Raw genomic sequence first — 26,970 nt, 5'->3', positions numbered from 1 at the left:
TCGTGTATATTCACGGACGAGGTTATGTTGTCACTACCATTGTTAGCGTCTACATTTGTAACTGAATCCGTTGCGGTTGCAAGAGCTTTGCGGGGTAAGAATGCAAACTTGCTATGTCGGCGCACAGCCGGCAAAACGGGGGGGGCACTATGGCCGAGTGGTTAAGGCGAGAGATTCGAATGCGTGATATCTCTTACGGTTTCCGTGCGCAGGTTCAAATCCTGCTGGTGTCGTTTTTGGATGCAGATATCCAGCACTTTCCATCTCTGCACCTCTGACCAAGATAAAGTGTCGTTATCCGTTTTTGGACCAAGTCCAACTCCCGAGTCGGGCCCAACGAGCCCGCATGGTCCGACTCCTCCACTCATCCGAAGTTGCCCTCTCTGACCCGCGCGCTACATCAAGCATGCCTCAATCATCATACCGGATCCTGTCGCTTTACATAATGTCCTTCCAATAACTACTGGCAACACCCCTGCACCAGTATCTACACTGATCAACTTACCTCAGCCTTCTGGATCGATAACGTTCCAGCATGAATGATAGCCCAGCCAATCGATAATGGGCGCTTCCAACCGCATCTATTTAAATAATCCCCATTGCAGACATGAGGCAGGCGCCTGTCTGTCTTTCGTGCCACCCACCACACTCCTCGTTCCATTTGCACCAAGAAACCTTTTAACTCAGTTACCCTTCCCACTTACTCGATGAATGAAAATCCACCTCGGAAAAAGCGCGGGAGGTGGTTGAAGCCAAGTCGTTCAGACCCCCATTTGGTAGGGGAGAGAGGCAGGAGGCCATCCAGTCAAGATGTAGGGAGTTTCGTCTTTACAATTATGCATTGGTTCTAATGATTACAGTCGCCCCCTCTCTTGCCTTCGAGGAATGAGTCTCGTGGACGATTTTCTGGGTTGCTCCCAAGTTATTCGGCAAGGTGACCAAGCGCTTCGCTCGAAGCGCTCGACAGTCTCCCGACCCTGAACCCGTGGCTGCAAGTTCCAGCCTACAGGGCATCCAACCTGCTCAGCCAACTGAAGTATGTGGAATCTTAACTCTGAATGTGCTCCGTGTGCTATGATTGCTACTAATCGCTTTCGCAGGTTCTCAGCGCTTCCACTCACGAACCGAATCTCGAGCAGTCTTCCAATCCAGGGATTGTAGAAGTCAGTTCGACTAACAAAGTTCGAGATACTCCATCCGTCTCTTTTGACAATGGCTGACGTCTATACTCAGGTTGAACATCTCGACCCGAAGATGGTGAACGAAAGGATCGATAATGCTACCAAAGATCTCGCAGGCATCGGCCCGGTTCCAGCAATAATTCAAAATACTTCTTCAGCGGCCGACAACCTACAATCTGTTGCTGATACTGTCGACACATTCTCCGTGTTGCTCAGACCTTTGAAGGTGTTCAACTCCGTTGCCAACGAGATCGCAAATGTACAGCCATCCTTCTCTCTTCAGTACGTGACTGACGTTCATATGCAGATCCATCCGTACGCGAAGGTGGCACTGAGTATCTTCACTTGCGCATCCAAAGTAGGTTTCCTTTTCAATCGTCGCCGTCTAAGGTTGACAAAGTTTGGGTAACAGATGATTCTCAATCAGGCAGACCGTGACGTCGCTGTTTCTAGTCTGCTCTCAAAGATATCTGAAGTCTATGCCTTCATCACAGAAACGGAGGAGTTGGCCAAAATTGAATCTATGCTAGTGGTATATGGGAAGATAGCGCAGCAGACGCTGGTGTGCACTGATTTTATCAGTCATTACTCTGAGACGAAGAGCGCCTGTGAGATGATCTTACTGCTTCCTGCCCAAAGACTCAATCTTGCCTGTTTGTATAGGGATAAGACTTGGCAAGCACGTTTTCGACGAAACGGACGCCACAATCGAGAGCTACAACAATATCCTCGACAGCCTCATGCGGCAATTCCGGGACCGGGCGGCTCGGGACACCGTTGTGATCGCCCACCATATGTGTAAGAGTTGGTTTTTAGGTCTTTTTGAGCCTTATCTGACATTCCGCGCCCCCTGGTATAGCTGAGAGCTTGGACCTTGTAGGCATGGAATACGCAACGGGCGCTGGATTGAATGCATCCAAATGTTGTTTGCCAAATACTCGGCAAGACCTTCTGAAGGATATTCAGAATTGGATCAGCAGCACCGAGGAGGGTGCTCCACGCGTCTTATGGTTGTCCGGCACAGCAGGCAAGGGTAAATCAGCTGTTGCTCATACAATAGCCAACTGGTATATCGAAAAGGGTGGTCTTGGCTCATGCTTCTGCTTTGATCGTACTCGGCAAGCGGATCGCCGTCAGGACAAAATATTCACGACCATAGCAAGCGAATTGGCGGACTGCAACCCTATCGTGCGGCGAGCCTTGGCGCAAGTAGTTCGTGATCACAGTGGACTCAAGCGCACTCTCGATATCACAAAACAATGGCAGGAATTAATCGTCGGACCGACAAGCATAGCCTCAAAAGCCATCTCTGCACCCGTCCTGATTGTCATTGAGGCATTGGATGAGAGTGGTGAAGCTAATTCCCGGGAACAGATTCTTCGTCTGCTCGCTGGCAAACTGAACACTTCCACCCCACAACTAGCTGAACTCCCAGTTAACTTCCGCATTCTCCTCACTTCCCGTCCACTCGAAGATATTCACAGCACTCTGCACGCTGTGCCGCACGTTCGCCATATTTCCCTGGATGACGTCTCATCTGCGTCCACAGAACTCGACATTCAGCTTTATATCTCCCATAAGCTGGAAGACCTGCGCCACATCTTCGACAATGCGCACTTCAAGGCGCTCGCTCTGAAATCTGATGGGCTCTTTGAATGGGCTCGTCTCACCTGCGAGTATATCAAGGGCACTAACAGAGTCGGCATGGATCCAAAGGGTCGGTTCAACGCTGTGGTTGCTGGAATATCTGCAAAAGGAACACGTCTGTTGGATGATATGTATAAACGCGTTTTGGCAGATATCATGCCAGAGGACGAGCGCGAGGAAGGGATTCCCATATTCCGCTCTGTGATGGGCCAAATTCTTGCATCGTTGGAACCACTTCCCATATCTGCATTGATCGTGATGCGACTGCATTTTCCCGAATGGACTTGCGATTACCAAATGGACCGGGTGATTGGGCCACTGGGCTCGCTTTTGACCGGCACCTCAGACTCTCATACTCCCATACGTCCCCTTCACGCATCATTCTACGACTTTCTCACAGACGAATCACGGAGCCATGATTTCTTCGTTGATGCTTCACTAGTACAGAGAGATCTTGCCTTCGCTTCGCTTCGGGTCATGGACTCGGAGCGCGGGCTTCGGTTCAACATCTGCTCCTTGGAGAGCTCATACTTGCCAAATTCAGCCGTCCCCGATTTCGCAGAACGAGTGAAGAAGTCCATTTCGGTGGAGCTCTCATACTCATGTCGCTTCTGGGGGACTCATGTGGCATCCTTGTCCTTCGAATCATCGCTCGCCAAGGAAGTTGAAGCTTTCTTCGATGGAGAGCGCCTTCTTTGGTGGTTGGAAGCAATGGCTCTGATGAAAAGCCTCGGTGGCTCGGTAGCAACCCTCTTATCTATCGCAGGTTGGTTTTCGGTGCGTAGCTCAAACTCGTTCTTTGGCCAACGAATTCTTACGAGTAGTGGGGTGGTTGTAGGGCCATGCCGAGTTCACGCATGTTAGTGATGCTACCAGGGATACACTGCGTTTCGTCCGAACTTTCGCAACCACCATTTTACGCAGCACTCCCCATTTATACCTGTCCGCTCTGCCGTTCGCTCCAACGCGGTCGAGAATGTTTCGCAAGTTCGCCTCAAAGTTTCCTTGCACCCCTCGCATTGTTGCTGGCCATGTCGAAAATTGGCCTCAGATGGAAAAGATAATCCATGCAAACAACAGGCTCAACTCGGTTGCACTGTCATCAGACGGAAAACGCATTGCATGTGGTTTAGATGACGGAACAATCCTGGTGCGGGATATGGAGACTGGCGAGGCATTGTGTACCCCTCTTCAGGGCCACACTGGCTATGTTATGTCTGTCGCATTCTCACTGGATGGGCATCGCATCGTTTCGGGCTCACACGACAAAACAGTGCGGGTGTGGGATGCGAAGACTGGCGAGGCATTGGGATCCCCACTTCAGGGTCATGGTGGCTGTGTTCGGTCTGTCGCAGTTTCACCGGATGGGAAACGCGTCGTGTCTGGATCGGACGACAAGACAGTTCGGGTGTGGGACATGGAGACTGGCGAGGCATTAGGATCCCCTCTTCGAGGCCACGATAGCACTGTTCGGTCTGTCGCAGTTTCACCGGATGGGAAACGCGCCGTGTCTGGATCGGTCGACAAGACAATTCAGGTGTGGGATATGGAGACTGGCAAGGCATTGGGCGCCCCTCTAAGAAGTCATACCGAGGGTGTTAATTCTGTCGCAATCTCGCAGGATGGGAAATGCATAGTCTCTGGTTCAGGCGACATGACGATTCGGGTGTGGGATATGGAGAGTGGCAAGGCATTGGGTGCCCCTCTAAGAAGTCACACAGAGAGTGTTGATTCTGTTGCAATCTCGCAGGATGGGAAATGCATAGTCTCTGGTTCAGGCGACATGACGATTCGGGTGTGGGATATGGAGAGTGGCGAGGCATTGGGTGCCGCTCTGCAAGGTCACACTGACTGGATTCGGTCTGTCGCAATCTCGTCGGATGGAAGTCGCATATTCTCTGGTTCAGACGACAAGACGATTCGGGTGTGGGATGCCGACACCATCACAGGCAAGGCATCGGTTGCCGCCCTCCAAAGCCACACGGACTCCGTTAACTCTGTTGCAATCTCGCCAGATGGACATCGCATCGTGTCCGGTTCAGATGACGAGACAGTTCGGGTGTGGGATATAGAGACTGGCAAGGCATTACTTGCCCCTCTCCAAGAGCACACTGGACCTGTTCTGTCAGTCGCAATCTCGTCGGACGGGAAGGGCATTGTGTCTGGTTCAGTAGACTGGACTATCCGCATGTGGAATGCGGAAACTGGGGAGCCATCCGGTGTTAGCCTCGAAGGTCATACTGACTATGTTCGGTCTGTCGCAATATCGCCGGACAGAAACCGTATCGTGTCTGGTTCAGACGACGAGACCATCCGGGTGTGGGATATTAAGACTGGCGAGGCATGTCCTGTCAGTGGCCACTCTCGCTGGGTTCGGTGTGTCGCAATTTCATCAGATGGAAATCGCATAGTGTCTGGTTCGAATGACAAGACAGTTCGGGTGTGGGATATTGGGACTGGCAAAGCATTGAGTGCCGCTCTCAAAGGCCACACTGACTATGTCCGTTCTGTTGCAATCTCGCCGGATGTATGTCGCATTATATCTGGCTCAGACGACACAACTATCCGTGTATGGGATATGGGGACTGGCGAGTCATTGTATGCCCCTCTCCAAGGCCACACTGGCTACGTTAACACTGTCGCGATTTCCTCGGATGGTAACCGCATCGTGTCTGGCTCGGATGACCAGACCGTTCGGGTGTGGGACATGAAGACTGGCGAGGGAGTAGGTGCCCCTTTCCGAGGGCACACCGGACGTGTTCTGTCTGTCGCAATCTCGCCTGATGGCAAACACATCGTGTCTGGCTCAGAAGACAAGACCATCCGGGTGTGGGATGTAGACTTTCTAAACCGGCACCAACCATTTGAAGCACGTGCAATATATTTTTCATCCAACCCAATTCACGCCCTCCATTCCTCCTCCTCCTTTCTCCAGGATTCTTCAAACCCAGTCTCTGTCACCGTGAACGAGGACGGATGGGCTGTAAGTCCTGAAGGACGGCTTCTTCTCTGGATCTCACCCATTTTACACCCGCTGACATATGTACCCGGCAACACCCTCGTGATACCAAATCATGCCTCACAGTTTGATTTACGCTATCTCGCACACGGTACATCCTGGCACATGTGTCGAGGATAGTAGTAGGTTGCTATGCGTTCTTGGTGGTATCTGTCAGCCGTTCCTTGGACGTGCGGTGCTTATGTTAATCAACTGAAGATCTATGCACTTCCTACAGATTTCATACAATATACATGTTTACCTTCTTGCGCTCTATTCGTTCCATTGTACTACTTAATGGGCTTTTTCTCGCCAAGCAGTTTAGGGCTGCATGAAGATTTCATTCACTATGTTTACACACTCCTCCGGTCGCTACTATGCTCTCTAGAATTACTTCCTAGTTTACTTCCTGCAGGATAAAGTGAGTCAGAACTCAATGTGAACTTGGACCACCTACTCGACAAGGGTCAGTGGCCTTATCCAGCTTCATCCTCTTTGCTCGTCAGATTTCATTGCCTTCTTGCCGCAATTGAGCTCATCCGCAGAGGAGGCCACTTGTGGAGGTTGGTGTTGGAGAGGGATGGTTTTGGGTGTCGACTAGTGCTTAGAGGTTCGTTCCTGTAATGCTATAAGTTAAGGCAGGATATAGAGCCGCAAGATGAGACCAATCGCCATCGCACATACTTTTGAAATAAACAGGCCTTCCGTCATGATGCTTAGCAGTACCTGCTTCAGAAAGATTTTGGGTCAGCAGGGTAGCAACGCGTTGTGATCAAGTTGACTTGATAAGTTACTGGGGGCCAGAGGGAGAGGCATATTCGATTGGTCTGATGGAACGCTGTTACCGATCTAAATCGCATAGAGGGTAAAAATTCAGAAGCAAAACTGCAACGAGAGTGACTTGCCCTCGTCTATAATGCGAGCTATACTCGTCACTAGGAAGGTATCATCAGCCTCTGTGCGCTTCGGATGGGAGCAATAGTGAAAGACTACTTACATAGTACGTTGTCCTACTACACAATGGCACTGCGAGAACATTGGTTATATGGAGGAGGTAACAAGCCGTTCGCTGGGAACTCACCCCAAAATTCTCGCGTCCCCGTTTCCACCACTACTGAACAGACAATGCCGTATGCGGATGGAAGAGAGAGTGAAGCTGACAGTTAGTGAGCCGCGGGCCCGCAAGGCAGGAACAGTTCGCCTTGTGTGCAATATTCAGATGCTTCTTGGACCAGAGGGTAGTCCTGGTTGGAAGATAAAGTTAGAAGGGTCGGAATCCATCAGTTGAGAACAAACACCTACACGAAGTGGTGGCACTAAGAACACAAACAGTACCTGATGGTACCACGATGGTATTGGGCTGGATGGATGTTACGTTGTCGCTGACGTCCGAATCCACATTTTTCGGAACGGAGGACGATCCCAAGATTATGATGGAAATGGTGTCCATGCGACTGACGGCCAGATGGGAGGGAGGCTTCGTACAGGTAGAAGATGGCTTTGCTTGCAAGTGGAGTCGAGAGCATGCGTGTGTGTTTCACGAGGCCACGTCAGTTGTGAAAACAGAAGAGGAAAACAAATACATTTCGACAGCGCATTGAACTAAATGCGAACGCGAAAGAGACGAAGGAATGGGTGGTGCATTAATAGGACTCCCACGTAAGAGGGAGAATTCAATATTCAAGACTACGGGTGCCAACACGACAGCCTCACCTGTCGATCTCATCCAGATATGTAACTTCCACAGGAGAATGAACGGAGGGTTCGAGCATTGACGCGGACGGCGGGATTGATGGCGTTACAGGTCTATTATTAGACTCGCGCTACTTGGACATCGATCATGATCATGGTCTGTTCTCAACCTATTGTCCTGTCCCACAGCTGCCCATTGCTGTGCCATCGCTCAGATATGAATGCTATTGCAAGAAGATAACACCCGCAACGGTGTTTTCAATCCACTCAAATTCGTGCCTCGGAGGGGCCGCCCGAATGGTTAGTTGGGGATGGAGCTTTTGCAGTGGTCAACATCCGGTCGACTTAGCACGCTGTTATGGCAAGCAAGTGTATGCTTTCTCCGGCTTTGACACAGTTCATAATGAGAACAGTCGACCAGTATGGGTCATAAGTTCTTCCACCGGTCTCTAGCAAGTACCACAGGCTAACAATGAAGGTGAGCCTTGTATTTTCGTAGTCATAAATTCCATGAGGCACCGCTAATCGTCAATTCGCGGGTTTGATGTTTTGTCAAACCACGATGCCTACTGCATACATATCTGTGATCATTTACCCAAACTATCGCGCTGAACATGTCATTGCGCATGTGAAGGCAGACGCAGTGATAGCCCAAATCAGTGCTCTTCATTCCGATCAACTGGTATGGCTCTTCCTGTTCTTGCGAATCTGCGTTGATGTCTCTTTGCCCACAAGAATCAGAATGATCGCCCAACCTGCGGTTGTTTTGGGCGTGAATGTTAGCTCGTGGTGAGTGACACGATTGTGTAGTCGACTGCGATTGGAATTTAATATGGAATGGCACGAATTCGTGAGACTTTTCGTCTGTGTTTGCAATGAGTCTCATTCAGCGTTCATTCCCGATCGAACGCATTAAACGATGTCCCTGCTCTGGATACGAACTAATACCACGACTACAGATGTCTGGAATGCCGTATTACCTGCATACATCTACCTCTTAGGACATGTTAGCCATCTCTTGTGCGATCACGGAACCGGTAGCTCACTCGGAGGTTGCTACCCTTATGGTTCAGAAAGTGTCTTTTCTTCGATGGGAGCCTCCTGAAGGAACGGACGAAGTCAAGAAGGGTCTATGAACGATCTCAGATTTCGATGTCCTTGTGAATAATACATGTGTTCCTTAATTCCGCACACTGATCATCTACCTATGTATACGCTCATCCATCGTCTCCTAGTTTTTCTGACTCAGTTGAACAGCTCGGATGGTGTGCGTTTTAAAATGTCGTAGGATGTAGGTTCACCGAGCACGGTGTTTTTCTCGTTCGCGCTCGCTATTTTTCTACTGTGACACTGAACCAATCTTCCAAGAGCTTTGAGCACGCGGTCCAGCCCGCCACTATGTCACACTCATTTTACTGATAGCTAGATATCTGCAAGGACAATTCAGAGGACAACATACAGGTCTCAGATCTGCAATCTCTTAATCTGTGCCAACGCATAGTGATATTGATAAGATGAGACATGTTGCTGCTAAATACATCTTATTTGACGCTGTAAATTGTCTACAGCTGACGAAGGTTTCTAGAAACTTGGAGTATTACACGACTGGATGACAGCTCGGTTACCGGTAAGAGAATAAAGGAGGAACAGAAGCGAGATGGTGACAGTGCGGTTTGCCCATAAAGATGAGAATCCAGCGCTCAGCGTTTGTATAGGGCGTTCTTGGACAATATGGTTTGGAGGATACGTCAATGCAATGCTGAAGTGCATTTTACTGACTAGAACCGGGCCCAAATGTCACGGGCATCATGATCCAGACCGATGCCAATCGGCTGGTCATCACGGCGACTTCATTGACACGATTAACGTGAAGGCGACCCACAGCCTGCATAAGAATCAGAACCGCCCACTACCGCCTACAGGCATCAATCTTGATCCATACAACCGTGTCACAGATAGAAGGCAACGTTGAGACTTGGATGACAAACACATCAATGATAAAAAAGCGCGTCTACGAACCGGCTGCTGACACTGGGCGCTATCCTGTGCTATCTTCCAGAATCTCATGGATATTCGTGGCGGCAGGTACGGATGGGTGAGGAGATGAAACTGAATAGAGCACAAACATGATAAATGCATACCATGCTGCCACAGATAGATGGGCGCAGAATTTCAGCACATCAGCGTCAACGGTGAAATGGCTTTCAGACTCATAGCTCAGCATTATATCCCAAAGTAAAAATAAAAGGTTTGAAAAAACCTGTTATGCACGCTGAGGGATATCCCCAGAGCCCGCCGCGATGGAATACCACAAGGCTGTACATAAGTGGCGGTGAATTTCGTTTCAGAGAATATGAAAATGCACACTGAAATAGGAGGTGACCCGATAAGAAGCAAGTGAGAACACAGAAAAGACCTGGACGCACACGGGAGTTGCTGATGGATCTATGGAAGTATCCGATGAGTAATTTACACGGAGGAGACTTCGAATAAATGCTGAGCGCCGATGAGTAACTTCGAATGAACACTCGCTCCATGACAGATGTTGATGCAGATTTCAAACCACGCTAGTACAAGTTGTAGCGCCTATCCCAAAGGAAACTAAAATATCATCAGATCTCTAATAGTAACGTTCCAGGCGACAGAAGCTCGATGCCGAGCAAATCACCACGTCCAAGGGTGCCGAAGGAATAGCGCACAGCCAGTCACGCGAACAGTGTGCTTTTGAATTTCAATCCTGTCTGGCGCGCGGACCCCCTGGTTGGAATCATTTCAATTGGCTTCCCTGTAACGTGTTCACATCATAAACATAGTAGTGAGCGCCAGTGCGACTACAGCCATGCCAGAAAGAAGCATCTCACTTTGTTGATTGATTTTTTCTGGCTGTGATGGATGTGATACCATAGCTCGAGTTATGCGGGAACGGCAGACTGGTGGGGGTACACCCTACACCAGTGCATTTGAGGATTTGAATGAGGCCATGGAACATGGGGCTCCGAGACTAGTTAGTACTGTCCTGTATAGAGTATTGTTCTCAATGAACATAAAATTGGATTTTCTTTTTAAACAAGGCTCGAGTTATGATAATCGTCCCGCATGCTAATCACGGTCGATATACCAAAGGGAACATACCGATTTATTGAACTTAATATATGCAGACGCTCCACCGAGTCGATTGGGTAGTAAAATTTACCCAAATTCCGGGGAGTTCTGGGGCCGAGAAAGTGCAGCAGAATGCTTGACAGAGGATTCGTGCCAATAGTTCTGCATATCTACAAATAAACTCTGCGCCTACGCATAAGGAAAAGGTATTACCGTGCCTGAGAAGATCTACGAGTTATTTCCGGTGGCGAAGAAGTTGTCATATAGGGGGACTGGCGTGCGCCTCTCACAAAGTCCGACTTCTAGCGCTTGGATGTCATCTAGGTTAAACATTCTTAGCGCTCAGCGCTGGACGCAAGATCTGTCGCAATGCATTGGAGAAGGTCATCCACCCCATCGGGATTTTACAAGCCTCTACACTGGTTTTAGAATGACAGGTCATTTGCCTGCACTATCAGGCGCTCACCGTGATATCAAGTGTTTGATCGTCCACCCCGCAGCAACGGACGCCCTTTCCCTCGATTTGAAGTCCTTCTAATTGCAGCAGATTCCGGTGCTCTGGATCCAATATTTTGACACGGGTCACAGGTAAGGACGCATGCATATGAGCCATGGCTGGCCAATGGTACTTGAAATTGGGTTATCGAAGTAAGCGTTGTGAAATGCCATGAAAACACCTCTTTTAACTCAAAATTATTCATGGCCATGGTGTTTATCGCTAGCTTGCGATTTGTGCCGGTATTAGATTTGTAGTTGTGAGAAGATGAAATTCGAGTATAAGCAATTTTTGTGGTGGGCGGTTCTGAATTATGCGGGGATTGCCTATGGGCTGTATGATCAGTAAAGTCGGGCGTTAATATCGATCGTTCTCAGGTAATTTCATGGAGATTTTTTCAGGGGTTCGATAACTCGCAATGAGTTCAGATAACTGCTGTGCAGATTTTGCTAGTGACCTGACCGGAAGATTGCGAGAACCACGTATTGAAATGCATAAATACCCTGTAAGCCTGAGGTCAAGTACTGCACGATCTTAATACACCACCTCACCTCGACAATTATGCAAGGCCCTCTGCTCATTAAGTCTACCATTCTTCCATATTCTTCTAGGCCAAACCACCGCTATCCATCGTCTCTGCTAGTGGACTATCCACTGCTAGCGCAGAGAGGACAAGTGAGCTGGCAGCCTCCTACTGCCTACGTCCAACAATATGGGCGTGCGTGCCCAGTCCCCACTACTGCACTCGATCAGCCCTTGGGCATCAATAGAGTGGATTTCAAACCCACCATGGATGTCCCCGTGGTCACTCAATATTCTGTAAGTCCCCACAGTCGCTTAACATTGCATGATCTCATTCCTGACCATCCCGCCATCTGCCGATATCAGGCATCAGCCACCTTTCCGCCGAAGGACCCAAGTCTGGTTCACACCCATGCATCATATTCAAACCAACCCATTTCCGAGTTCATCAGCAATAATTGCGGCAACTGGACACTCGCGTTGGATGTCCCCATCCCAGAAGACGTGGTCCACCCAACGCTCACGTCGCTCTCGTATACAGTCAAATATAGCACAGCGAATGATCACTTAGCTTGCGTCGTTCGATCCAATATTCTACTCGCCAACATGGAATCAGAGGAACCGAAAGAAGAGATTAGCACGGATGTAAACACCCATCGCGATGACAAGACTAGCGGGGGTGCTACCGCTGTGTGCCTTTCGTCCGTGCTAGGCATCAAAGCTAATGACTTGGAGAACCAGTGGAACCACTTCGTGGATCGCCAACACATTCCTCTCAATGTTCACATTGTCCAAAGCAGCCGTCTGTACTTGCAGGTCCACGTCTCGGAATATCCTACCGTAGCGATACTGCGCTCTCTTTCAATGGATGTCTTTGCTACTTGGGTGGACGACCAGGAAGGGAGGAGTCTGCTTCAGAGACGTCAAGAAGCTGAGAAGGGGGTGGGCAGCGCTGCAGATGATAAAATGCAGGCAAAGATCAAAGAAGCGGTCCGCCGTCTTCCAAAGGAGCGCCAATGTCCTCAAGGATATGCGTGGGTCCAAACTTCGACTGGTTTCAAGTGCACGGGGGGTGGACATGAGATTTCTTGGGAGGAATTGGCCGCATTGGGTGACTCAGATGGCTCGAATAGTCTATCCTCAACGGCTGATGAACTGGCCAAAGAAGCCGAGGCGAAGCAGCATGCAGCTGAGACACGACTAGCGACAGAGGTGGGTAGCGCCGCGGATGATAAGATGCAGGCAAAGATCGCAGAAGCGGTCCGCCGCCTTCCCAAGGACCGCCAATGTCCTCAAGGATATGCTTGGGTCCAAACTTCGACTGGTTTCAAGTGCGCGGGGGGTGGACATAGCATTTCCTGGGATGAATTGGATACATAGGGCGGCTCGGATGACTAGGACGCTGGCGAAAACCAAATCATTCACCTCTACATCCCTATTGTTTTACCCATTTCCTCTAACTGATCACTCACTTCTTTGTTCTTTTCTTGTTCTTCGAGTCCCGTCGATCAGTTAACCTCTGAAACATGCTCGTTTTCTTCTTACAAATGTAAATGTACTTTTATAAGGAATAACTCACAATTTCGACAGCATTCGTTGTGTGATAGGCTGATAGCTTGACTGCAGAAGGTGACTTGTATACAAAATGGGTTGGTTCTGCGGCAGAAAGTCGTGCAGCTCTCATGTCCCCGTCGGTGTGCACAAGTTGGCAGTCAGCGTTTCAGCCGTCTGCGGCGCGCCATGCGATTATCTCCGTGGCCAAGAAGGAAAAAAGTACGTCTGGTTGAAGTTGCAGCTTCGAGTGTTGGAGGCAGGTATAGTACGAGTGCTTTGGCCTTTAATGCAGTGGTGGATGGCATGAAGTCTTACTTCGAAAATTTGTCACATCGTCTATTATTAGACTTGCGTAAGTGGACCATCTCCTTATGCTAGTGCATCGCTATATAGACGCACTAGATGGAATGGAAACCAGAAAACCGGTTGAAAACCATGCCTTTTCTCTTCCCACAAAGTTCATGACACATATCTACACCTCTCTCAACACTTTCAGCAAATCCATTCTCTGCACATCGCCATCAAAGACTTGACCATCGATCTCGTTTAACCCTACAATCCTTGAAATTACAGGACTCTTGAAATCATCATTGCCATTATCCTAGTTTCACTTTTCCTCATCCGTTTCTGGACCACGTCTTCTTCAAATTCCCGCCCACCCACGAAGAATTCCCAACGTGACCACATGGCCCTCCAAGTACTCCAAACAGTCCTCGTCTCAGGTTGCTCTCTCTGGACCGCGCGATACGTCAAGGTCGTCAGGCATGTCTCCAATCATCGTGCCGGATCCAGGATCATTATTCCTTTAAGCATGCCCCTGCAGGACATATGTGATGGTGTCATTGAGCTTCAGCTTCGCGATCCTCTATACGATCTCGAGGACCTGATGGATCAGGCGTCTGTGCATATCGCTGTTCCGTCATTCTGAATGTCGAGTGGAAGTGGTGCGTCTACATATTCTGGGTTTGTTACTGACGCGCGCGTTGAACGATTATTCGTCAGTTACATGGAGACGTCTCAGGTGAGTATATGCGCTCTTGTCGTTTCAGGAACATTTTACTCCTACGCATATATGCTCGTGTTTGAATGTATTTAATATCTGAAGAGCTACGACGGCGTTGATTCTTCGAATTTCACAGTCACTAACGCACAACATAAGAACGGACTGATTCACCCACTCGCAACAGCACCTCCGAAGACCATGTGACCATCATCGACCTCAACAGCCACTCGCTCATGCACTTGACTACCCAGCTTCTCCAAGGTTCCCATACCGCTTTGGAATTCACCTTCCCCCCAACCATACGTCCTTCCTCAGCATGAAGCATATCCTCTGCCTCATCCCCTTCCGGTCAGCGTTGCTCCGCACTTCAAATTATTGACACTCACGAACACATCGGCGGCATACGTTGGTACACTCGCTGCACTATCAACCAAGCTTACATATGATCCTGTAGCAAAATAGTGCATTGACGAGCTAGACATCAAGGGCTGGCGTAAACGGAGGCTAATGCTGGAATTCGAGGCTGCTCTCGTGCGGAGGGATTGTCTTGGAAATCCGTTGATTGTATGCGTTTGCCGTGATATTTCTTCATTTTAGTCACTGTTGCCCAACGACACATCTCTGATCCTTGTCGCTTTACATGCGCTCATTACAGCACAAATCTTATTGTACCAGGAGCTTACTTACAAGTCGCAAAATTATTGTCTCACGAATGTTGTTAAATTCAGTGCAATAGATCAACATCGGGACTCGTTTAAATGCATCCCGAACATATAGGTCCATGCAGAAGCCCCGTTATACTGGGCCAGAAGATCATCGATATCAGTGGGGCGTTGATAAACGTTGAACGTCCTTACCAGACATCGAACAAATCTCGCAGAGGTTGCTTATTTGAGTATGAGCTAGCGAGTGATAGAACAGAAGACAGCCGATGGAACGTTGGAACTCAGTTAAATGTTTGACCAAAACGCCAATATTAATATTGGCCAGCAGCGGATAAAGAGAAAAAACATCAGTGGCATGTTAAGTAAGGCTAATAAGTTTCGATATCTCCTGATGATTAGGCGAAGATTTGATGAAATCAACAACTTTTGCAGATTGCGGGGCTGGCAGCATGAGCTCGTCATACACAAAGGTGGGGATAGCCGTTCCTGTCAGGGAAGTGCGCTGAGCCAGAGGATCGTCGATACTCGTTAGTAGAGTCGAGGACCGTTGATAGGGTGTCACATTCCATAGGTCAAGCGCAGACTCATGAACACCATAGGAATAAATACGGATGTTGGCGTCTGAATCGGGGGACGAAATAGTAAGTAGTCTCAGTGATGTTCAAGTGCAAAGTCTTCAACGCACTGTGACCGTAACCTGAGGTGGTCAACTGCGCAGGTAAAGGTACTTATTTCTGTAGGCGAGTTGAGGCTAGAACCAAGAGCAGCGCAAAACAGGTACTTACATCAATAACTAAGCGTCAACAAAATCCCATCCAAAATCCTGACAGCATCCGGCACGTTGAATATCTTGGACTATAAACTACAACGCAGCTGGGACACTACATGAATCAATGACATCAGAACCCGTTTAAACAAGTGAGAAAGGAAGAGAACGAAAGGAGGGAAGGAAGAGAACGAAAAAGTACTCACCCATCAATCCCGCCTGATACACGATCACGAGCCTCTTCGTCCTACCCATGCTCTTTACAACAGGTTCTATGACCAATGATGATATCGTCCGGAAATCGATCAATTCGATCTGGTGCTGTGTAGGGAAGGATGGTGAGGGAGGCTGACGGGGAGTTGAGGAGATGGAGGGTAGATTGGGGTGCCCCATGTGAAGGGGGTGAGATCGGATCCTGGGATGAGGGAGATGATGGTGTGCTCATCAATTGAGACTTATTCTGTGGGTGAGGTTAGTAGGTCTGTACATAGAACAGTTTGGAGGGGAAAGTACCTGACGAACTTCGAACTCTATAAAATAACTGGGTTTGAATCATGGATGGCGGAGAGGACTTGGATCGGAAAGACAATCTAGCGGTTCAAATTTTTCGTTATTGGATCAGTGATATGACGGGACAGGACAGACCTTGAGACCAGATGCGCCCATGAACAACCCTTCAGGGTTCTATGTGATATAGCCCGCCATAGTACACAGCTATGGTCGGGGTGCGTACGTTGGCACGTCAATACCTGAGCAGTAGCGAAACTTTGCAACTGAGATTCCAGTGGTGGATAGAATCTGCGATGTTGTTGGATTGTCCACGATGTCGAGGAAGGTGAAGTTGATGTCTGCAAGCAGTAAGTACACTGTTCGCGTCTAACATGACCCAAACATGTGCAAATAAAGACGTGCGTTCTGAACCTTGTCCTTCGAATTCCAAATACTGTAACGTGAGCATCGCTGCACCAGTGCTTGCTCTCAACAACGGCGAGGTTTCCAGATGCAACCCTTTGCCCGATTAACCCACTTCAGCCATCGATAAGGTTCCAGTCTGAATATCGATATACTAGACTCTAGTCCAGCCGATCGATAATGGACACTTCAAAACACATGTTCGGCAGCTGCCTGTTCATCTCGTACCATTCACCACCTTTTTCGTTACCGAGAAACCTCTAAATACTCAGGCTCAGCTCTCCTTCCAATTTACTCGTTGAATGAAGACCAAGCTCCTCGGAAGAAACAATGGGCCCGGGGATTGCTGACGCGAAGTCATTCGGTAATGTATGGACGTTCGCCATTGCAAGCTAGCCTGTAGGGATTCGCACATTTGCCATTCTTCACATACGGTATGCTGACTCTGCAACAACCCTATCGGGTTATTTTCGCGTTTTCGCAGTACTAGCAAGTGTGTCATGATTCCACCCTCGCCTGCTTATGGTTCCCCAACAAAGTGTCCTGTCTCGCAATTCCACCTGCCCACTGCTGTGCCATCGAACAGAATATTGATGTTGTTGCAAGAAGACGACGTCTGCGACGGCCTCCCCAATCCACTCAAATTCATGCTTCGGAGTTGGTTGATCGGGCTGCGGTGGGGTGGAGCTTCCGCAATGTTCGATATCGCCATGGGTTTCGGTCGACATAGCACGCTTCGGTAAGCGTGTTATGTTTTCTCTGGCTCTGACACAGTTCTTAGTGATCAAATATGAAGGGAACAGTGAACCAGTACTCACCAGTTCTTTCGCTGGTGATAGCAAACTAGCAACGGGGCCGAGTCTTACATTTGTCGTAGGCATAGATCTTAGGAGGCTCCACTAATTGTCAGTTCGTAGGTTCGATGTTTTGCCCAACCACAACTCCCCATGCGTAGATCTTTACGATCATTTACTCAAGTCCAGTCATGCTAGCGTGCCGAACATTTCGGAGCGCATGTGAGGGCAGACGCAGTGATAGCCTAGATCATTGCTTTTCATTCCGATCAATTGGTTTGAGTCTCCGTATTCTTGTGATTCTGCACGCACTTAATGTCTCTTTTCTCACCAGAATCTTAACGATAATCCAACTTGTTGTATTCACTGGGGGCTCATGGCTAGTGATACGATTGCGTATTCAAATACAACGAGAGTTTGACATGGAACATGAGTTCATTAGACTTCTTAGCTGCGTTATCATCGAGCGTGTGTTCGTTCCAAGTTACTCGTCAGCATTCGGCGTTTATACAAAGTCTCCTCCACGTTTGGTTTAAATCGCCCGTTGGAGTTCGTTCGAAAGCACCCATCGGATACCTCCATATATGCAAGATTTTGAGTGCGCAACTCCCGCCTGTCTCGAGGTCTTTTTTGAGTTCTGGCCTACTCCTTTTCGGGCTGCCTCCTATTTCAGCGTGCGTTCTTATATTCTCCGACACGACATTCAACGCCACTTAGGTACAGCCTTTTGGTATTCCATCACTGCGGGCTTTGGAGATATGGCGTAATGGATCATTTCAAGCTTTTTATTTTTACTTTCGGATATAATACTAGTAAGTCATGTACCTGCAGGAAGCTATTTCACCCCTGACGCTTTGCGCCCATCCATCTGTGCCAGAATGGTACACGTTTCTTATCACGTTCGTGTTCTCATTCATCAGTTTCATCTCCTCTTGCCTCACTTGAAGCATTCATTTCCCCCCACGTGAGACCTTCTTAGACATGCTGGCGGTGATGTGTACGGCCTGGGGGCAGGTCAGGCCGGTCCGACCTATTAGCCGGCCTGACATGGCCCTCTTATCCCCACACGTGGAGTTTTATATTTGTGTCCAAGAAGAAGCAGCAGCCCGCCACAGCGGATCGTAGAGACACGCTTGTCATCCAAGTCGGTCACAAATAGACCATAACCGGTAAAAGCATAGCAGTGGTGAGCGCCAGTGCGGCTATTCATATTCGCTTATGATAAGGGCCTCTTATGTTCAGCGTCTAATGAACGAGGAGACAATATAAAAACGAGTCTGCAGCTCAGCGCATGATGCCTCTGCCAAGCCTTCCTCGACTTGTAGTAAAATGGTGTCGCAACTCACTCCGGTCACGTCGCCACCCACTCCAGTGCACCAGCCAACTTCATGCATCACACAACTATCACAAACATTCGAAGGTCATCACGATTCCATCTCTGTAGTTGCAACGTTGCCCAACACGCAGCGTATGGTCACCAGTTGGAAGGACAAAACACTTTATCTGTCGGATTTGACGACGAAGAAGGTATTGAAACGTCTGGTAGGACATCCCAGTGACGTGTCTGGATTGGCGGTATCACGGAATGGGAAATTCATAGCAAGCTGTGATATCACTGGAGGTATCATTCCCTGGAACGAAGAAGGTGTTTGTCTCATTAATGATGCCCGGGGAGCCGGGTTCACTAAAACCAAGTTCGCTGCCCAAAACGGGTCCACTGCGTCTACCACTTCCCAAAACGGGTCCACCACTGCACACAACGGGTCCACCACTGCACACAACGGGTCCACCACTGCCCACAACGGGTCCACCACCCCCCACAACGGGTCCACCACTGCCCATAACGGGTCCACCACCCCCCACAACGGGTCCACCACTGCCCATAACGGGTCCACCACCCCCCACAACGGGTCCACCACTGCCCATAACGGGTCCACCACCCCCCACAACGGGTCCACCACTGCCCATAACGGGTCCACCACCCCCCACAACGGGTCTACCACTCCCCACAACGGGTCTACCACTCCCCACAATGGGTCCGCCACTCCCCACAACGGGTCTATCACTGCCCAAACTGGTGAATCTGTCGCTCGTCAACTCATCACAGCCCACCAGTCCAGTGAGGTCTACATATCACTGGACTTTTCTGCGGACGAGACAACTTTGGCGAGTGCGGGTGACCGTGTGGTGAAGTTTTGGTGTACAACTACGTGGAAGGAAAGAGAAGATGCAATCCATCTTGATGCAGTTGTCCACTGTGTTCGGTATTCGTCATCTGGCGAACGTCTTGCCATTGCCACAGAGAACAATATCTGCATTTATAACTCAGCAACTAGGCAGCGCATCGAAACGCTCAGGGGCCACTCAGGTGGTACCTTCACACTTACATGGACGCTCCAGGGAACGTACCTTCTCTCAGGGGGCGGTAAACGCGATCCTACCATTCGAGTATGGGATGCATCGAACTGGAACGAGATAGACACCTTCCGTGGTCACACTGACAATATCAGCGCCATTGCTGTCGATGAGTCCAGCGCCCTCATCACTTCCACATCTTGTGACAGCAGTGTCCGCCTCTGGCCGTTCCCGAATCAATCCAACATACTCGAGGTCTCAGCCGGCGCGTTTTATGTCACATTCTTCAGTGGAGGCGATGACCGGAAGATATCACAGTGGGTACTACCCTCGACGGGACTGGTGTTGGTATGTTCCCGTTGATTTCTCATGTTTTTGTCATCTCATCTCGCGAGTTCTAGACGAAGACTCAAGTGACAGTTAGTCAAAAGGCATGTTCCCATTATCGACTCTCATAACGCAATTCGAGCATACCGCAGATCGTCATCCTCGACATGTCGGCGGCCGCCCGTACTGCGTGCATTTCTGGAGACTTGTCTACGGCTGTAGAGATATTCACACAAGAAACAACGGCAAATACCAGCAACTACGTCTGCTTCGGGCACCGTTCAATTATTTATGCACGCATGCGTGATTGGGAGTCCGCGCTTAAAGATGCTATTCATGTGAGTTCTATGGACTAATACCAGACCCCTTCAGATATACTAACTTGGATCGTGACATAGTCCATTAGCATTCAAAAGTCGTCGATAGGCTACATGTCTAAGGGCATTGCCCACTACGGGATGGGGCAGATTCGGGAAGCGAGTATTTCATTTGATCTCGCGTTGAGATTGACGACTGGAGATTCAGCAACCCACCATCTTCTTTTTTTGATCAAGGTGGGCTACATTTTTCTTACATGCTCCGTGTTTCATTGTGATTGTAAGGCTATTGCAACATTCAATACAAATGCACATGAAGAAGCAATTATGTCTGTTAATAACATGGCCGAGGTTTCTCTCAATGCCGATCTTCTTACTTGTCAAGTCGTACAAGCGAGTATAAATTGTTGTTCGTGTTCTGAATCTGAGACTGATTGTTCTGCGCCTCACGCATCAGATATACTTTTACGCTGAAATGGCACTCGCTGCCTCGAAAAGCAACATTCACGACAAAGCCATGGAGTACATCGATTCCGCTATCGAAATCGCTAACAGCTGTTCCCTTCAAACAATGGACTTTTCTATCTGCGCGGAATTCATTGTAGTACGTTCGTTCAATACACGACTGAACGTGATATGTGTACTCAACCACGTTTTTTGCAGATTTTCGGGTGGGACCTCAAGTCGTTGTGGCACACCGTAAAGAAGTATAAATGTTTTGTCCTCTTCCGGACGTGTAGCATCAAAGCACTCGAGTACTACCTATCACTGATGGAAGAATGTGACAAAGCTCAGAAGGCCAGCTTACGTGCTTGGTTCGCTGGTGAGTCTTTTCAGTCATGTCAACCATGTTACCGTCCTCCGCAACTGATGGATTGGCCAAAGAAGAAGCCAAGGAGAAGCAGCATGTAGCTGAGACACAATCAGCGACAGAGGCACGGGCGAGAGAAACCACAGAAGATGAAGCCAAAAAAGCGATCTCAGAAATCAAAGTCGCTGAAGCAAATGCGGGGAGAGAGAATGCAGAAGATGAAGCCGACAAAGCGAGCTCAGAGATAACACTCGCCGAAGCGGATGGGGAGAGAAAGAACGCAGAAGATGAAGCTACTGAAGCGAGCTCAGAAAGAAAACTCACTGAAGCAAGTACGGAGAGAAACACCGAGGTGGGCAGTGCTGCGGATGATGAGACGCGGAAAAAGATCAAAAAATCGGTCCGTCGTCTTACAAAGAACCGCAGATGTTCCCAAGGATATGTTTGGGTCCCAGCTTCGATTGGGTTTTTTTCGTTTTTGTTTTTTTTTTGTATCCAGTTTTACTCGTTGAGAGAGATACTCTCTTTAGGACATAGTCTAATGGGGCCCCTTGTGTCCCATTTCGCATCCCTGGAGCTACAAATGCCCTGGTGTGAGGCATGCCCCCACCTGTCCGCCGTTCCTGCAAGCCCTTCGACTGGTTTAAAGTGCACGGGGGGTGGAAATAGCATTTCTAGTGAAGGGTTGGCTGAAATGGGTGGCTCGGATGGTTCGAATAGCCATCATCAGCGAATCGCCTATGAAATTATGTTCGATTACTGTTAAATTGTGATTGCACTGTAATGGGATCACTGCTTGCGGCATTTAATTATCAAGGAAACCCAGTAAAAACTGAACATCGCTTTCAGGAAGCTCGGTAGGGTTCTGGGTAAGACTAAGCTGAGAAACGGAGCTGAGCAATACTCGGCACACAACAGCATGAAGTCAGACATCCAAACGATGGCACTGGTGATTTGCGGGGAAAGCTGCGGAAAGTCGTACATTAGTAGGTAGAGTAGAAAATGGAACCGTGATATATGTTCTGGATCGTAACGAGTGGTAGATGATCCCCCAATCCCGGGCCGTATTTCAGCCGACAGAGATCGATGAGGTTGTAAAATAAAACAAAAAAACCAAGTCCCTGCAAGACCAATGTCATCAGGAATAGGTGGCTCCGGGGTGAAGGCTGAGGCTGAGCGACTTGGGGAGGAGGAAACTTCCACTGCGTAGATTTTTACGATCATGTCGGGAAGCCATTTCACCTTTGACGCTGATGTGCCGAAACTTTGCGCCCATCTATCTGTGCCAGCATGGCACACCTTTCTTATCATGTTCGCGTCCTCATCGGTTTCATTTCTTCGCCCATCTGTACCTGCCGCCGATAAATCTCCATGAGATCCTCGGGCTGGAAGATAGCACAGGATAGCACCTTGCGCCAGAAGTGAGACTTTGTATGTGATGGAGGTCACTGCTTTACTTGAAGCATTTGTTCAATCTTCCCTCACGTGGTCCTTCTTTCTCGTTATAAACTTACAGGCCAGGTCAAGCCAGACCTGATTAGGTGAGGCCAGAAACATCGCGTTTTATCCACACGCCCAGAGCTTTGTATTTTTTCTTCGGAAGAAATCGCAGGGAATCATGGACACGCTTGTCACCTAAGTCTCAACTTTCTGTTTCTTCATGTCTATGATACGGATCAAATGGATCGAGATTAATGCCGGTGGGTGGTAGTCGGTTCGGGTTCTTCTGTAGGCCGTAGCTTCACATTAAGGAAGGCGCCCTAATGCCCAGCTGATTGACATGGGTCTAGATCATGATTCATGAAATGTCATTTGGCCCTGGTTATAGTCAGTGAGCTTCGCTTCAGCATTGCCTCAACATATCTTCCGAGTCAAATATTCTTGGAACACCTTATGTAGATGCCGCTGAGAGCTGAATCGTCGTGTTGTGTGGGCAAGAAACGAACGACTCTGTCGAGGAAGTCGTGACATTGAACTTTGGAAAGTCGCGACGACGTTGACCGGCGCCAGACACGACCACGGTGATCCGGGTATGTTGAACTTCCGAAGGGGTGGTATTTTTGGACATATATGCAGTTTAGTTCTCGGGCTTTGTCGAGTAACAGTTTGGTAACAACTCGTCAATTGGGGAAATGAAATGGGAGAATAAAATAAGAATTGAGTGGGGCTAGACCTGGCTAGACAAATACCTGAGAAGGCTTTCGGTTGCTATTCCCAAAATGTCACACACCTGTCAGACGAAGTTGCTAACTCTGCGCATGAACATGTCTGAGTGGGTCTGGTCAATTCTAAAATGACGTTGTCAATGTCGGCTTGACCTTATGGCCGTCAGGTCAGGTCGATTCTAAAATGACGTTGTAAATGTCGGCTTGACCTCACTGCCGTCCTCTCGTAAATGCGGACCCTTGATCCTCCACCGCATCGGTTAAACCCTCACATTGGAGACACTCAACGCCTTGTGACTTGGCACAGAGTATCTTCGTTCCAATCCTTGTTGAATAGAGCCCAAGTTACAAGGTTTAGCAATACTACAAGGGAAGGTCTAGGTAGCCAAACCCGGGTCCTATACAGCGAGGATTAGAACAAGGTACTTGTCACAAGGTGTCGAACGTCTCCCATGCGAACCGACGCGATGGTAGCCAAACCAGGAACGAATTAGGATCCGCGCAAGTAATTCATGGGAGGACAGAGGAAGTCGGCCGTAAGGCCAAGTCGACATTGACGACATTTTAGAATTGACCAGACCTTCAAGCATAGCAGTGAGCCTATAACCACGCGGGAAGAAAGCATCTTGCCTTGGGAAATGTTGGTGATTGATTGAATTCTTGCCCTGGTTGGTTCACAAGTTGGACGCATGTGCCTATGAACCTGCATATCCGCTTACGACAAGAGCCCCTGATGTTCAGTGCCTAACGAACACCGGGACAGCATAAAAACGCACGGCGGACACACCTCTGCAGCTCAGTACAAGACACCTGAAATCCCTCTGCTAAGCCCTGCTCAACCAACCTCCAGTAAAATGTCATCACATCCCACTCTGGCGTCGCCACCCACTGCTCTAGTAGTGGCAGAGCAAACCACGCTCAACGCTACCGTGACTTCCACACAGCACGTCGTACAGCAACGTATCACAGAACATATCACGGAACACGTCACAGAAGTGTCCCAGACGTTTGAAAGTCATCACGAGTCCATTTCTGTGGTCGCAGTGTTGCCAAACACGCAGCGCATGGTCACGAGTTTCAAGGAGACACTTTGTTTGTCGGATTTGACGACGAAGAAGGTATTGAAACGTCTGGTGGGGCATTCGAGTGATGTGACTGCATTGGCCGTATCACGGGACGGGAAATTCATAGCAAGCTGTGATATCACTGGAGGTATCATTCCCTGGAACGGAGAAGGTGTTTGTCTCATCAATGATGCCCGGGGAGCCGGGTTCACCAAAATCAAGTCTACTGCCCATAATGAGTTGGTCACTTACTTTCCCCATACCGGGACCACCACTGCCCAAAACGGGACCATTGCCCAATCTGCCGCTCTTCAACTCATCGCAGCCCACCAGTCCGCTGGCAGTGAGGTCCATGTGTCGCTAGACTTTTCCGCAGATGGAAAAACTTTGGCGAGTGCGGGCGGCCATACGGTGAGGTTTTGGTGCACCGCTACGTGGAAGGAAAATCAAGATGCAGTGATCCATCTTGATGCAGTTGTCCACTGCGTTCGTTATTCGTCATCTGGCGAACGTCTCGCCATCGCGACAGAGAACAATATCTGCGTTTATAATACGGCAACTAAGCAGCGCGTCAGAACGCTCAAGGGCCACTCAGGTGGCACCTGCGCACTCACATGGACGCTCCAGGGAACATACCTTCTCTCGGGAGGCGGTAAACGCGATCCTACCGTTCGGGTGTGGGAAGCATTGAAGGGGGATGAGATCGAAGCCTTCCGTGGTCACACTGACAAGATCAGCACCATTTCTGTCAATGATTCCAACACCGTCATCACTTCCGCGTCTTCTGACGGCAGTATTCGCCTCTGGCCGTTCCCCAAATCCAACGTACTCGATGTCGCCGCTGGCGCGTTTTGTGTCACATTCTTCAGCGGAGGCAATGATCACAAGATATCACAGTGGATGCTACCCTCGACGGGTCTGGTGTCGGTATGTTCCCGTTGATTTCTCATGATTTCGTCGTCTCATCTCGCGAATTTTAGACGAAGACTCAAACGAAAGTTACTCACTGGCACAAGGTATGTTCTCGTTATTGACTCTCATAACACGAGTCGAGCATTCCACAGACCTATACCCTCACCCTCACGATGGATGAGACCGCCTACACTATAATCACCACGTGGGGGAAGTTGACTACGGTTTTGGAGATATTCACACGATACATCACAGCAGATGCCACCAACTACGTCTGCTTCGCGCACCGTTCGATTATTTATACACGCATGGGTGATTGGGAGTGCGCGCTTAAAGATGCGATTCGGGTGAGTTATACCGACCAATACTGAAACCCTTTAAGATGTACTAACTTGGATCGTGACATAGTCCATCAGCATTCAAAAGTCGTTGATAGGTTATATGGCCAAGGCCATCGCCCACTACGGATTGAAGCAGATCCGGGAAGCGAATATTGCATTTGATCTCGCGCTGAGGTTCGCGGCGGGAGATTCAGCAACCCATCATCTTCTTGTCCTGATCAGGGTGGGTTACATTTTGTCTTCAATGCTCCGTGCTTCATTGCGATTTTCAGGCTATTGCGATATTCAATACACATGCACACGATGAAGCAATCATGTATGTTAATGACATGGCCGAGGTTTCTCACGATGCCGATCTTCTTATTTGTCAAGTCGTGCAAGTGAGTATCAATTCCGGTTCGTGTTTTGAATCTGAGACTGATCGTTCTGCGCTTCGCGCATCAGGTATACTTCTATGCTGAAATGGCACTCGCTGCCTCGAAGAGCAACAATCGCGAGAAAGCCATCAACTATATCAATGCCGCTGTCGAAATCGCTAACAGCTGTTTCCTCCAAACGATGGACTTTTCTATCTACAAGGAATTCATCGTGGTACGTTGATACAATATACGACTCAACATGATATGGGTACTCAACGGCGCTTTTTTTTGCAGCTTTTCGGGTGGAACCTCAAGTCCTTGTGGCAAACCGTAAGGAAGTATAGATGTCTTATACTCGCCCGGACGTGTAACATCGAAGCACTCGAGTACTACCTGTCACTGATGGAAGATTCCGACAAAGCTCAGAAGGCCAGCTTACGTGCTTGGTTCGCCGGTGAGTCTTTTCAGTCATGTCAACCATGCTGCCGTCCTGAACTATGTTTCATTCAGAATTCAAGCATGCAGGGTGTATGTCTGCAGCCTCGAAGCAAGTGGCGGTGGCGCGTTGAAAATACGGAGGCTTTTTATGCGATTATTCCAGTATTTATTATATCCCTTTGTACCTGTGTCGTGTACTGGCTCATAACATGAATGCACATCAAAGATTCTTCGATGCTTACACACCATGAGTCTTTCCTCAGCACCCACTACGAATACCGTTTGTGCACATGACGATGATCATGTTTGCTCAGCTCGTCCTCTTCACTGTCGATTAGTCGAAGCGAAGCGTCCGATACTTTTTAAGAGAATCCAATTTTATATCCATTAAAAGTGAGGCTCTATGTAGCACAGTACTAGTCTCGGAGCCCCATGCTCCGGTCTGATACTTTCGACTCCTTTCAGTTGAACGGTGATTATATGGCAACGAAGTGTTCGGTGACTCGCATCTACGCAAAACTCCTACTACTCATGGAAACATTCAACATC

The 26,970-nt window shown here is 48.9% G+C and overlaps 5 protein-coding genes and 1 non-coding gene across 6 annotated transcripts; 4 read left to right on the top strand and 2 right to left on the bottom strand.

Annotated features, from left to right (window-relative positions):
* The first annotated feature begins 143 nt into the window (after positions 1-143).
* BJ212DRAFT_t11 lies at positions 144-233 on the top strand. The gene has a single exon. It is a non-coding gene; the product is annotated as a tRNA-Ser (tRNA).
* A 5,173-nt stretch (positions 234-5,406) lies between these two features.
* BJ212DRAFT_1257879 (WD40-repeat-containing domain protein) lies at positions 5,407-5,967 on the top strand (the record flags this gene model as incomplete). Its single annotated transcript, XM_041329897.1, has 2 exons — positions 5,407-5,664; positions 5,764-5,967. 2 exons carry the CDS (start codon positions 5,407-5,409, stop codon positions 5,965-5,967), a joined length of 462 nt encoding a protein of 153 aa, XP_041200439.1.
* Positions 5,968-6,608: 641 nt separating this feature from the next.
* BJ212DRAFT_1313305 (uncharacterized protein) lies at positions 6,609-7,657 on the top strand (the record flags this gene model as incomplete). Its single annotated transcript, XM_041334081.1, has 5 exons — positions 6,609-6,675; positions 6,732-6,761; positions 6,824-6,852; positions 6,907-7,070; positions 7,129-7,657. Coding segments are annotated over exons 4-5 (213 nt in total), but the record flags the coding sequence as incomplete, so codon positions are not given.
* Positions 7,658-11,677: 4,020 nt separating this feature from the next.
* On the top strand, positions 11,678-14,482 carry BJ212DRAFT_1494811 (uncharacterized protein; the record flags this gene model as incomplete). Its single annotated transcript, XM_041341521.1, has 5 exons — positions 11,678-11,935; positions 12,005-12,969; positions 13,254-13,411; positions 13,571-13,649; positions 13,766-14,482. The coding sequence occupies 5 exons, from the start codon at positions 11,678-11,680 to the stop codon at positions 14,118-14,120; spliced, it is 1,815 nt and encodes a 604-aa protein (XP_041200437.1). The 3' UTR covers positions 14,121-14,482.
* Positions 14,483-15,719: 1,237 nt separating this feature from the next.
* Positions 15,720-16,504, bottom strand: BJ212DRAFT_1313264 (uncharacterized protein). Its single transcript, XM_041334080.1, has 3 exons — positions 16,272-16,504; positions 16,140-16,216; positions 15,720-16,086 (listed from the first exon to the last, which is right to left on the bottom strand). The coding sequence occupies exon 3, from the start codon at positions 16,017-16,019 to the stop codon at positions 15,771-15,773; it is 249 nt and encodes an 82-aa protein (XP_041200436.1). The 5' UTR covers positions 16,020-16,086; positions 16,140-16,216; positions 16,272-16,504; the 3' UTR covers positions 15,720-15,770.
* A 2,612-nt stretch (positions 16,505-19,116) lies between these two features.
* Positions 19,117-19,398, bottom strand: BJ212DRAFT_1222360 (uncharacterized protein; the record flags this gene model as incomplete). The annotated part of the gene is made up of 1 exon (XM_041329404.1): positions 19,117-19,398. A coding segment is annotated over one exon (282 nt), but the record flags the coding sequence as incomplete, so codon positions are not given.
* Between the last annotated feature and the right edge of the window lie 7,572 nt (positions 19,399-26,970).

This window comes from Suillus subaureus, assembly GCF_016647635.1.
Source record: "Suillus subaureus strain MN1 chromosome Unknown BJ212scaffold_1, whole genome shotgun sequence".
Classification (NCBI taxonomy): Eukaryota; Fungi; Basidiomycota; class Agaricomycetes; order Boletales; family Suillaceae; genus Suillus; species Suillus subaureus.
This window is presented reverse-complemented; position numbering and strand designations above follow the sequence as displayed.